The 13,826-nt window shown below is 42.7% G+C and overlaps 1 protein-coding gene and 1 pseudogene across 2 annotated transcripts in view; one reads left to right on the top strand and one right to left on the bottom strand.

Annotated features, from left to right (window-relative positions):
- The first annotated feature begins 1,366 nt into the window (after positions 1 to 1,366).
- The window catches only part of SLC16A10 (solute carrier family 16 member 10), a 137,847-nt gene continuing 125,387 nt past the window's right edge, over positions 1,367 to 13,826 (top strand). For both annotated transcript variants that reach the window (XR_012433358.1, XM_005551599.5), the window contains exon 1: positions 1,367 to 1,940. Coding sequence is in view for 1 of the 2 variants with exons in the window: in XM_005551599.5 (XP_005551656.1) it covers positions 1,598 to 1,940 (343 nt within the window). In the remaining variant the exon portion in view is untranslated. The remainder of the gene's footprint in view (positions 1,941 to 13,826) is intronic.
- On the bottom strand, positions 5,034 to 5,146 carry LOC123573152 (U6 spliceosomal RNA; annotated as a pseudogene).

The following is a 13,826-nucleotide window of genomic DNA, read 5'->3' on the forward strand; positions in this document are numbered from 1 at the left end:
AATAAATACAGATGACCTTCAGAACTTTTAGAAGTTATAAAGTAAGTATTTAATCAGTCCTCTACTGATTAAATAAAGGTACATCATACTTCCGAATTTTCCTTATTTCCAACAATACTGGGGTAACATCTTCATACATTCATTTTTGTGCACTTATGTGCCTATTCCTGAGTTTACTATTTTGCCCCCATTTCTAAGGCAGATTACACTTGACCTGTGTTCCCCATTCCACAACCAAGCACGCCTTGCTTTCCTTAGTTTATGCTATCTTCTCTACCTGGAATGCTCTTTTTCCTTGACCTACTGAAGTCGTATGTATGAATCAGGGCTTCGGCCAAAGGCTGCTTGCTGTAGAGGCTCTTCTACAGTGTTCTGGAGAGAATTTTAAGGGACTATCTCACCTCTCTCTTTTGTACATGTATTATAACACATCATCTGAGCCTCCTAGTCTCTCCCAGGACTCTCTTTCCTACCAGTTTATGAACCGATAGAGGCAGAATGTGATCGATCGCACTCATCCGTGTACTCTACCACAGAGGTGGGCACATCAAGCAACTAGCATATTCTGACTTTGATTGAAGCGAAGAATCCGAATAACAGAAATTAAGAAGCATCCTCAATATTGCATAGCAGGTTACTCTTCCTTCCTTTTACATAGGATGGCACTCCATGCTTCAGGGAGACAGAGGAGTTGAATACAGGTTTTAGTTTTTGTTTAAAGTGAAAACGACTGTGATGTACTTGAAAAGTAATGCTTTCTAGCTGTCTGTTAAAAATATTAGTTGGTTGAAGATTTTGGAATTGCAGTGCAATGAAGACTGAAAATAAGCATCTTCGGTGTGCCAAATATTCATAAGGAAATTGTATACGAATGCAAGAGAATGGAACTGAAGTAATAAAATAAGGCCTCTGATCCTTCAGACGACTTCTTTAAGAAGCCAGGTGGCATAAAGAATCTTACATACTATAATTAGTACTGAGAGGTGAATGCCAAAACATAACACAAACACAATCGAGACAATGTTACTGTGACTGCGACGCTGTGTCGGTGAGTTGAGGCTAGAGTATTGCTCTCCTGAAGGCCCACCGAGCCCGCACCTAAGAGACGCGCCCCTTCTGCCCATGCTTTGAGGCGGGGTGACCCACACATCTGTGCCCCTCTCTGAGCGGGAGGAGGCCCCGTCGCAGACGCGCGCGCAGACGGCGTCTGCAGCAGGCACCTGGGGCCGCGCGCCGCGGGGCGCCCCGCCTCCGCTCTCCGAGGCCCAATCATCGGGAGGCTGTGGGGGCACGTCCCGCTCCCGGCCACGCCCCCAACCGGCGGGGTGGGGGGTGCTTTTAAGAACCGGCGACTGGCCGTGGGCTCAGTCGGGGGTGCGGGGCTGTGACCCGGAGGCTTCGGTGGCGATCCTCGAGGCGTTCGCGCGCGCCAGCTGTCCTCGCGGCCGCCTGCGCGCTGCCCGCCCGCCCGCCAGGGGCTCCGCCGCCCTCGCCTCGGCCTCGTTAGCCCGCCAGGAGTCCCGCAGCTCCTCCGGGAGCCCGCTGGTAACTCGCGTCCCTAGCGCTCCTCCGGCGCCTGAGGGGGCCGCCTCGGGCCATGGTGCTCTCCCAGGAGGAGCCGGACTCCGCGCGGGGCACAAGCGAGGCGCAGCCGCTCGGCCCCGCGCCCACGGGGGTCGCTCCGCCGCCCGGCCCGGGACCCTCGGACAGCCCCGAGGCTGCTGTCGAGAAGGTGGAGGTGGAGCTGGCGGGGCCGGCGGACGCGGAGCCCCATGAGCCTCCTGAGCCCCCCGAGGGCGGCTGGGGCTGGCTGGTGATGCTGGCGGCCATGTGGTGCAACGGGTCGGTGTTCGGCATCCAGAACGCTTGCGGGGTGCTCTTCGTGTCCATGCTGAAAACCTTCGGCTCCAAAGACGATGACAAGATGGTCTTTAAGACAGGTGAGGCGCGGCGCCCGCCAAGACCAGCCTGGGGGACCCGCATGGGGCCCCCGAGCGCATCCCGCGTGTGGGCTGTGTCTGCCTCCGAGTGTGCATGTCGGTGGGTCCTCGTGCCAGAGGGTGCGAGCGTGGGGGGGGGTCTGTCGAGTTGCAGACAGAGCCTGCCGCTTCTGGGGCCTCGGGGTGCCTGTCTTTATGTGGAATCCAGCTGCAGAGCTGTGTGTTTGCAAGCAGGTTGCAGAACTTACTTGCCGAGATCGTCCTCCTTTCCCCTCGGCAGAGTAGACACTAACAGTCCACAGGAATCCTTCCTTTTAATGTTTGAAAACAAACAGAACCCCAGAACCTTCAACCCCACACATCGCCCTGTCATTTTTGTGGTCTCTTTCGTGACTATGCCAGTTGTGTAGTTCTTCATCTGCCTTCCTGGGCCGCAGAGGGGTGTGCGTATGTTGGCGGGGCGGGGGGTGGAGTTTGGAGGAATGAAAGAGATTTGTACGAAGGTCACTGGAGTTCCGAAGGGGGCCCTGCAAGAGTCAGGGTTCCGTGCCTTCCCGCCCCCCCCCACCCTTTTTTTGCCCTCTGGGCTAAATGTAGAAAACACGGGACAGCCGGATTAGGGACTGGGATGAGGAAGGTGAGGGGTTGCTTCTTCCCTCCTCCTGTTGTGTTTTTTGACATTTTTTTAACCATATAGTAAATTAGATACAAATGGTGCAGATTCAGCATTTTCTCCCTGTAGAGCATTATTATGACTTTTTGGCTGATTAGGCAAAAAACAAGTCTAAGACCTTCTGCATGACACTTTAACATAAATTATTTCACTTTATCCTGCAAGGTGAGCATGGTCAATCCCATTTAGATGAGAAAACTGTAGCTCAGTGAAAGTGTCTTGGTGGGTAGTAGAATGGCAATAAAACACATATCAACTGACTTCAAGGGCTAAGTGATTTCCATTACTGAATCAACCTCCCTCCCCGTCATTTGGGGCAACTTTATATGATTAATAGTCTTTTTTTTTTTTTAACCTTGATTTTCTATTATTTTTAGAGCGAATATTCCTTAGGTCTTTAAGTATGCATATAAGAAATGGGCAAGACTGTAATAAATTCTAAGACAAAAGTAATGCTGGGTTATGTTGAGAGTTTTAAAACCATATATAAATACTATTATACTATTTGCATCATTCTGCAACTTACTTTTCTTCCATTCCGCATCATGTTTGTGACTTATCTACATAATACCTCAGTGTGAACTGATAACTCAAATTCTTTCCATTTTAACTTACATGGTTTGCATTGTTTGACTGTATTATACTCTATGCATTCTCCCTTTGATAGGCATTTAGATTGTTTCCAAACTCATTCTAAACAATGCTGCAATGAATATGCCTGTATACTGTCTCTTTATGCATGTGAATACGGTCCATATTTAACCTGGAATTTCTGTTCTTTAAATAGCTATTGAAACTGCTGTGGTATGCAGGTCAATGGGCTAGGTACAAAAAGTGTTAAAAATGTAGTAACATGTACTTAACCATTTAAGGAAGGTAATCATGGTAAAGTTTAGCAGGGGAGATATGCATATATAATAGTAAACAAAAGTAGTTTGGTGTCTTTTCTATGTGAGTATTGGGTGTCAGAGAGAAAAGCCCCAAAAAAGGCAGAATTGACAGAGTTAACATTTAAAGACTAGTTCCAACATTTACCATATTCCTGCCTGGGATTACAGATTTTTAATGCCGTCAAGACAACAGCAGTCGTTTGTTTATCATCATTTTTGCAAGTTCAGTTAAGTAGATCCTTTGGTGTCTGTGGGTGTTTTTTGTTTTTTTGTTTTTTTTTGAGAGAGGGTGAGCAATTGCCAGAGAGAGACCATAGCTTTGCCAGGGATCAGAATTTTGCAGTGTCAAAGTCTCTACCTACTACTTGTCCCCAAAGTTCCAATTGGCTACAATATCCCAATACTGGGTAGCTGAAAGTGAGGGAAGGAACCTAGTTTTTCTTTTGCACTCTGTGAAACTTTGTGTTTACCATTTTGATGAATATCTTCTTTTTATTCAGTTCAGTCTTTGACAATTCTTATAGTCTTGTTTGTGTATGCGTGGTTATATATCATACAATCAGTTGTACAGGTGTGCTAGTTAAATGTGTGAAGATCTTTGTGCTTCTCTGCCTGACTGCTGTATATCTACATCTGGTTGTGCCATTGCACAAGGGTGCCAAACTAAGTGGGGACTGAAAACCAGCCTGGGCTCTGGGTGCCCTTTGTCTGATTCCTACAGAAGGGCCCTCTGCACTTGTAATGGTCCTGTAGAACACAGCATCTAGATTGAACAATGGCCATTACTTGGGTGCTAGGTAATACATATATGACTGATAGATGTTAAGGGCTGAGGAAGAAAACAGATTTAAACTTAGTGCTGAAAAAATGATTACAAGATAGTCTTTAAGCCAGTTATTGTTGAGATCTCTCTCTCTTCCCCTGTCCCCTACCCCTTTCTCTTTCCCTCAGTGCACAGACACACACAAAGGTGTTTCATAAAGTCCCTCATCTACCACAGGCACTATTTGAGAATATCTGCTTTGAAGTTTGATTGTTCACGCTTTTTCACTTTGATATTCGAATGCTGAGTCGTCTGTGATCAAGCATATGCAAGCTTCAAATACATGCCAAGAAATATCTGGAATTTGTTTAAGCCTTTTATTTTTCAAAGTTTTGGTCTATTTCCTATTACCGTACTCATGATTGATAATGCTGGTGTTAGAGTACAGCTAGTTCTGTCTCCTTGTTTCCATTAGCTTCTTTACAGCAAGTGATTAGCCTAAGGATATACAGGGAGGTGGTGGTGGAATGGAATCTAGGTCTCCAAATGATGGTGCACATTTCTTCAGTACTTTCCTGTGGCTAAGCACTTTAAATGCGTTCCTATTTAAACCTTACTACAATTCTCTGATAGACTTTGTTAATATCTTCCTTTTCAGATTTGGGAACTCAGGCTTACAGAGTTTAAGTAAGAAGTGGAGCCAGAATTCAACCCCAGGCTTATCTGACTCTAAGAGCTAGGATTTTTATTTTATTTATTTATTTATTTAAAATACGGAATACTCCATGAATTTGCATGTCATCCTTGTGCAGGGGTCACGCTAATCTTCTCTGTGTCATTCCAATTTTAGTAAATTGTTGTTCAAAGTGCTGCTGAAGCAAGCACCAGGAGTTGGGTTTTAATCATTCAACATATTGCATTGACTAGATAACATTCTGCAAATACGATGTTCTTTATGTTGTTGATTAATTTAAGTGTTAGTGATTGGTTGAGTGCTCTATCACACATTCTGGGATTAGAAAGAAGGGTCCTTGTTTCTTGGTCTTACTTTGTGGTGAATAAACAATTGCAAATTATTAATATCTTGAACTATGTTTCTGAAGTGTAGAGAGACTTCCATAGAGGAACAAGACACTTCCATGTGCTGTTCAAGCAAAAGTCTGGGGTTTCCTTTGGAGAACCATTCTCTTTTAGATTGATCCACAGCAGGACAATGTTTCTAGGCAGAACTGAGGAGGAGCCTTTCTTAGGCTCACTTCTCTTCAGGGGTCTGTTAACTCTTCCCACGCAATGGATAATGTACCCAAAATTTCTCAGGAAAGGGCTTGAAGAAGTTCATTCACACTAAGTATAAGTGAGTTTACACATCTTACTGTTAATTCTCTTTCTACAGATGTTTACCAAGTTATCTAACACGCTCTGTTTTGGGCTCTGTCCTGGGCACTGGAGATAATGACTGAGAGAGGAAATGTCAGCTGTTTCCAAGTAGCTTAGGATCTGTTGTGGGATACAAATTAATAACAGACCAGAAGTAATAGAATATTTCCCTGAAGGATTTTCAATATAACAGGACTCAATTTTATTATAAAATGCTGAAATTCTAAGGTCATTTCAACAGGTGGTGGGGGTGGGGAAGGCATTTGATGCCTCTTTCTCTATGGTTATAAATCTTACTTGGTGAAATTAAGACTTTGGAAAGGGGAAGTAAGCTGACTCCAAGTTGGGCAGTACAACTATTGAAAAATGCTGACGGCATCACAGTCCCATTATGGTGCCCAGCAAGCTGCCGATGACATGGCACTCAGAGGAGTGTCTCACATCCTGCTGTGTCTGAGGGAGCAAGCTGAACTTGAGTTGTCTCTTTTTTTTTTTTTTTTTTTTGAGACAGACTCTCGCTCTGTTGCCCAGGCTGGGGTACGGTGGCGCCATCTCGGCTCACTGCAACCACAGCCTCCCGGATTCAAGCAATTCTTCTGCCTCAGCCTTCTGAGTAGCTGGGACTACAGGTGCGTGCCACCACACCTGGCTAATTTTTGTACTTTTAGTAGAGACGGGGTTTCACCACATGGGTCAGGCTGGTCTCAAACTCCTGACATCGTAATCCGCCTGCCTCGGCCTCCCAAAGTGCTGGGATTACAGGCATGAGTTGTCTCTTTTTACTTGAATTTTTACCTGTTCACATGTGCATGCTTCTTGCTTAGGTAAGAGGAATCAAATGCTTTGGGGAAGAATAAAAGGAAATACAATTAAGTGGAACATTGTTTTTCCTTAGAAAGTGTAATTTTGGGCTGGGCGCAGTGGCTCACGTCTGTAATCCCAGCACTTTGGGAGGCCGAGGCAGATGGATCACCTGAGGTCAGGAGTTCGAGACCAGCCTGGCCAACATGGTGAAACCCCGTTTCTACTAAAAATACAAAAAATTGGCTGGGCATGGTGGCGGATGCCTGTAATCCCAGCTACTCAGGAGGCTGAGGCAGGAGAATCGCTTGAACCTGGGAGGCAGAGGTTGTAGTGAGCTGAGATGGCGCCACTGTACTCCAGCCTGGGCAATAAGAGTGAAACTCCATCTCAAAAAAAAGAAAAGGAAAAAAGAAAATGCAACTTTGTTTTAACTCTGCTAGATACTGGAAAACCCATGGAACTAATGAGCCTAGGGTTTTTTGTTTGTTTTGTTTTGAGATTGTGCCATTTCACTCCTGCCTGGGTATCAGGAGAGAAACTCTGTCTCCAAATAATAAATAAATAAAAAAGTGTAAATCAAAACATCAGCAATTCAGTAGTTTGAAAGTAGATTATCAAAAAGGTCCTGAAAGGGAGGCTTTTTGGCTGTAATCTTTAATGCAACTCTACACTCCCTGTATGGAGACGGAGTCTCCTATTTCTTTTTAGGTAGTTACAATCGCAAAGTAGGATTTTCAGTAGCATTTAGGGATGAATGAATCTTGCGGCATCTCTCCCTGTATCTTGCTAACCCCTCTGAAGCTTCAAGTCAGTTAGTGCTTCCTCAGAAGTTGTTCCCTCCCCACCATGTTTTCACATTTGCAGTTATACTGATATCCACATCGTACAGTTGTATATGACACCTAGATTATAGGAAATTTTGGCTATCGTTCAGAAGTTAACTGCTATGTTTTGCCTTTATGTTAAAGAGATATTGTTTTGTTTGGTAGGAAAAGTGGCCTGCATAGCTAGCCATTTCTGTATCTTAGAAAAGTTTTTAGTAACAGTGTTTTGTTGAGCTAGTTACAGTGAACAAATAATCTGGTTCATGGTCTTACACATCTTTCAATACAAGAAAAATACCTGATTGTTATTTACACTGGAAGAGAGGTAGAAAAGCTAAGAGAACTCACTTATGGCAATAAACCAATCTAAACTACCTGCTAAAATAAGTGAGAAGTTTATAAAAATGGTTCTAGAATTTTGGAATAATAGTGAGTATGATGTGGGCATTTCATACTTCATTTCCAGAATGTTTCTGGATTCAGTGCAAGACTGAATAGCGTATATAGTGAATTCTAATTAAATACAACAATATGAGGTTCCTGTGGTGTTTTTTCATGGAATTTTATCAATAAAATTAACTGCTGAAGGAACCCAATTAGCCAAAATGAAAAGCATAACAAATTTTTTCAGGAGTGATTTTGAGGTGTCTTTTAGAATAAATTGTACTCTGCTCTTGATGTGATTTGCTACATCTTTTTGTCACAGTTCCTTGAGGCTCAGTCCCTGGCTATGTACTTGCTTCACTTTCCTACCTTCTTCCATCCACTGTCTTGGGGCTGTTATTTTCAAATCTCATCTCTGTGTTCAAGACCCTTATTTACTATTTCTGGACAGTTCCATTTGGGTGCACAGGTACATCATACTAAACTAATGTGAACTTATTTTTCAGCCACTCCATACAACCTTTCCTTACTACCAAAAATGACAGCCCATTTGTCAGCATTCTTCTGAATCCATATTCCTCCTTCTCAATTCTCAGTACATGATACCTCTGGTTGTTTAACTCAGAAATCTGGAATGTATCTTAACTTCTTATTTCTCTTCCTTCCTTACCTGTTTTGTTAATCAGAGTTTTTTTGTGTTTACCTTCTTAATGCCTCATAAATCAGTTCCCCTTTTCTTTCACTGCTGTGTCTTAATTCATGCCTTCAATTACTTTTTATTTTATTTTTTGAGATAGGGTCTCACTGTGTTCCCCAGGCTGGAGTGCAGTGGTGTGATCATAGCTCACTGCAGCCTCACTTTTAGGCTCAAGCAGTCCTCCTATCTCAGCTTCTTGAGTAGCTGCAACACCAGGCACGTGCCACCATGCCCGGCTAATTAAAAACATTTTTTTTGTGTGGAGATGGCATCTTGCTATTTTGCTCAGGCTTGTCTTAAACTCCTGGCCTCAAGTGACCCTCTTGCCTCAGCCTCCCAAAGTATTGGGACTAACAGGCGTGAACTACTGTGCCTGGCCACCTTCATTACTATTGGCTACAATTAGTCATAACCCCTTAACAGGATTGCTTGTCCTCAGTTGTACATCTGGGTGATTTTTCTAAAAGGCTGGACCATATGATTTTTCTGTTTAAATGCCCAGTGACACTCATTACTTTTAGGAAAACGTCAAACTCCCTACTCTGAAGGCGTGCAAGTTCTGGTCCTTGCCTGGCACTCTAGCCTTGCCCCTGCCTCTCTCCCTTATTGGTTTTTGTGTTCTAGCCAACCTGTAGGTGTTATACTGGCCCAAATTTGTCTTGCTGCTTTTTGCCTCTGTGCCTTTGTGTGTGCCACTCCTGTTTTCAGTGCGATGGTTGGTCCTTGTGAGATTCTGATGAAAGGGTTGGCCATTTTATTCTTTTGTCACAATCCTGGGACACAAATAGTTATTTTATGCAATTGTTACGTATTTGATGCTCTTGGAATATTGGGGGTAGCTACATTTTGGAGTTTTGAGAATGAATTCAAATAAGTTACAAATTATGTTTAAAGTGGTAGACAGAGAACCTGATTTCAACCTATTCTAATAAAGCAGTCCGTGAAAGCCATTTTAAAGATGATCTGTATTTGTTAAAGTGGCAATTTTTATATTCCCTGATATGGTTTGGCTGTATTCCCACCTAAATCTCATCTTGAATTGTAGCTCCCATAATCCACACGTCATGGGAGGGAGGTAATTACCCAGTGGGAGGTAATTGAATCATGGGAGCAGGTTTTCCCGTGCTGTTCTTGTGATGGTTAATAAGTCTCATGAGATCTGATGGTTTATAAAGGGCAGTTCCTCTGCACACTTTCTGTTGCCTGTTGCCATGTAAGACATACCTTTGCTCCTCTTTCACCTCCCACCATGATTGTGAGGCCTCCCTAGCCATGTGGAACTGAGTCCATTAAACCTCTTTTTCTTTATAAATTACCCAGCCTCAGATATTTCTTCATAACAGTATGAAAATGGAGTAATACATTCCGTTACCATAAAGAAAAGGCTTTCATGTACATTATTTTTTAGAGTAGCCTTGTGGTATGTCATTACCTCCATGCATAGATAAGAAAGTTGCAACTTGCACAGTATTAGGATTGATATCAGTATTTACTTTCATTAAGTTGAACTTAAGAGCAGCTTTTTGGCTGGAAAAAGATTGTACTTGTGTCAAAGTTGTCCTGAAAGTAAAATCCTACCCCTGTCCCCAACCAGAAACTATTTACTACATATTTACCTGCATGTTCTTTAGAATATTCTCTCAATAGTGTCTCCTACTTAAGTCATCAGAAATGCTGTGATGTCATTTTTGGAAAAGAATTCCAGAGTTATCACCACCTAGCTAGAAACTGGTCTTACATTCAAATTAAACAAGCAAACCTTAACAAAAACAAGCTAAACCCTAAACATAACTTGAACAGTCAGCTCACCACAGTTCTGAGCACCTGCCTTGCCTCTGCCACCCACGCAGGGACTGTGGATGTTTTTATTGGCAGAGATTCAGAACAGGAAACTCCAGCACACCTGGGAACTGCGCAGACCCACCACATGAGAGAGATAGCCTATCAATGGCTGGAGGAATGGAGGAAAGCAGTGCTTTCAAACGTACATGCCAAATGTGTGTGATCATACCTCTTTGTTAATGTGCCTTCTTTAACAGCAAGAGTAACTCCTCACCTTGCATATAGGAACTAAAAAAAAGTCGACGAAGAAATGGCTTGCCTTATTCTCAAGGAAGAAGTCTTTTTTCATTTTACTAATTTTTAATCATGGGCATAAGTATGAAATACATATTAGAAATACTGTATATGGACCAAAGCAATGTTTCCTTTGTGGACCAAAGCAGTGTTTCTTTTTTCTTTCTTTTCTTTTTTTTTTTTTTAAGAGACAAGGTCTTGTTCTGTTGCTCAGTGATGTGCTGAGGCATTTGAAAACAGCTTGGGCAATATAGGGAGACCCCACCTCTACAAAAAAATTTTTAAAAATTAGCCAGGTATGGTGGTATGTGCTTGTAATCCTAGTTATTCAGGAGGCTGGGGCAGGAGTACAATTTTTTTTCTAGCCAAAAATCTGCTCTTAAGTTCAACTTAATGAAAGTAAATACTGATATCAATCCTAATACTGTGCAAGTTGCAACTTTCTTATCTATACATGGAGGTAATGACATACCACAAGGCTACTCTAAAAAATAATGTACATGAAAGCCTTTTCTTTCTGGAGTGCAGTCAGTGATGTGATCATGGCTCACCATAACCTCAACCTCTTAGGCTCAAGGAATCCTCCTGCCCCAGCCTCCTGAATAGCTGGGATTACAGGCATATACCACCACACCTGGCTAATTTTTAAAAATTTTTTTGTAGAGGCGGGCTCTCCCTATATTGCCCAAGCTGGTTTTGAACGCCTGAGCTCAAGTGATCCTCCAACCTCAGGCTCCCAAAGTGTTGGGAATACAGGCTTGAGCCATTGTGCCTGGCCCCAAAACAGTGTTTGTAACTCCCTTTGTGCCCTCTTGATAAACTAAAAATCTCACGGTACTTCAGAATTTTGTTGCACACATCCAACTGTAGTTTGCCTTTCCTTGTGAGTGGCAGAAGACAGTGTCATACTCTATATCCATCAGCCAAAATTTTGTCAAGCTTTACTTTTATTTTTAAGATTTTTATTTGTTTTTTTTTTTTTTTTTTTTTTTTTGAGATGGAGTCTTGCTCTGTCTCCCAGGCTGTAGTGCAGTGGCGTGATCTCGACTCACTGTAAGCTCCGCTGCCTGGGTTCAAGCGATTTTTGTGCCCCAGCCTCTAGAGTAGCTGGGACTACAGGCGCGTGCCACCACACCTGGCTAATTTTTTTGTATTTTTAGTAGAGATGGGCTTTCGCCATGTTGGTCAGGCTGATCTCAAACTCCTAACCTCAGGTGATCCACCTGCCTCGGCCTCCCAAAGTGCTGGGATTACAGGCATGAGCCACCATGCCCGGTCAAGCTTTACTTTTAGTTATGTTATGGATATAATTAGAATTATTTTCTTGTTCTTTAAATACAGAATTATAATATTGAATGTGTGCTTTTAAAAAATTAGTAAATGTACCCCTCTAGAACTTCTGATCTATGCCTCTTAGTGAGTGAGGGGAGCTGTGCTGCTTTTCTCCTCCAGTGCCCCCACTTAAGAATTACTCACTAAGGAGTTTTAAATTCAGTTAAAGGTATGCTTTAGATAGTGAAGTCTAAATGAAAGGTCAATGATTACATTAATGGATGAAAGTCCGTTGTACCTAGGGAAAGGTGCATTGGTCTGCAGTTTAGCCAGTACCTAGTTTTTGCTAAAGAGTAAATTGCAGCTGGGTGGGGTGGCTCTTGCCTGTAATCCCAGCACTTTGAATACCCTAGATGGAGGCCGGGTGCCGTGGCTCATGCCTGTAATCTTAGCACTTTGGGAAGCCGAGGTGGGTGGATCACTTGAGGTCCGGAGTTAGAGACCAGCCTGACCAACATGGAGAAACCCTGTCTCTACTAAAAATACAAAATTAGCCGGGCGTGGTGGCGCATGCCTGTAATCTCAGCTACCTGGGAAGCTGAGGCAGGAGAACTGCTTGAATCCGGGAGGTGGAGGTTGTGGTGAGCCAAGATCGTGCCGTTGCACTCCAACCTGGGCAACAAGAGTGAAATTCCATCTCACAATAAAACACAAAACCCTAGGTGGAGGGATCGCTTGAGTCCAGGAGTTCAAGAACAGCCTGGGCAACATGGTGAGACCCCGTCTCTACTTTTAATTAAAATAAAATTAACATTAAAAAGTGTAGTAAAACTTTTAAAAAGAGTAAATTGTATCAGCAGTGTTCTGCCTGTGCTCAGAAAGTCAAAATTTATATTCGTGTTGCATTTAGATTGGATGCAAGACCAATTTTGAGATGTGTTTTAATATTATAAAAATAGAAAACTGCCTATTCGTTAAATGGTGATATTTATTGACTTTTCTGTGTAGATAAGTATTAATGTCAAGTCAAGTAGGTTAGTCTGGAGACTGTTTTTATTAATAAAAACCTTTTCATCTTACTAATTACCCTTTTTATTAGTTTTGCCTTTATGTTGCAACTTCAAATGGCAGTATCTCAAAGGATTTACATTTGTCAATGGTTGTTTAAACAATGACATTCCACAAAGTTAATTGATGTTGTAGTGTGAATGGGGTAAGAAGTTGTCATTGTTGTCCTGTAGTAATGTAGCACTCAAACTTTGACAGGAGGACCCCTAACCATGTAGTTATTGACCTAAGTACTCGTCCCCTAAAAGTAAGTTTTTTTTTTAATGATAAATATATGGAGTTTTAGTTGTAGGTGTTATGTTTTGTCTCCTTCTAGTCAGAGAAAAATGTTACTTGTGGAATAGGCTCAAACTGAAAAAAGGACCTGATTTTTAATAAGATCAGATCCTTTGGCCGTATTTTGATGTTGGTTCAAAACAAAGATTTAATATCGGATGCACAATTGTTAAGAGCTCTGTATTGTAGTAGTAACACCTGAGCCTCAGCCAGTGACTACACATTTTTTGTTCATTTTTTACAGGGGCAGGGCAGGGGAGCTGGTGAGGCATAAAGAAGGGTCAGAGGAGATAATAGACTTATATTTGTATTTTTATGCATAATTATATAGGAAACATTAAATCCAGAGTTGATAAATAATTTGTATGAATGTATTTATTTATTTTTGAGACAGGGTCCTGCTCTGCTGTCCAGGCTGAAGCGTAGAGGTGTGAATACAGCTCACTGCAGCCTCGACCTGGGCTCAAGCTATTTTCTTGCCTCAGCCTCCTGAGTAGCTGGGACCACAGGCGTGTGCCACTATACCTGGCTAATTTTTGAAGTTTTTTTGTAGAGATGGGGCCTCACCATGTTGCCCAGGCTGGTCTTGAACTCCTGGGCTCAAGCAATCCTCCTGCCTTGGCCTCCCAGAGTGTTGGGATTATAGGTGTGAGCCACTATGTTCGGCTGATAAATAGTTTCTAATCTAAAAATCCTATTTTGTATGGAGAGGGGAGGACAAATACGCTATTTTTGCCACATTTTGTTGCTGGCCAGAATCTCAGAGGGTTTTTACCTGCATT

The sequence above is a fragment of the Macaca fascicularis genome, chromosome 4 (genome assembly GCF_037993035.2).
Source record: "Macaca fascicularis isolate 582-1 chromosome 4, T2T-MFA8v1.1".
NCBI lineage: Eukaryota > Metazoa > Chordata > Mammalia > Primates > Cercopithecidae > Macaca > Macaca fascicularis.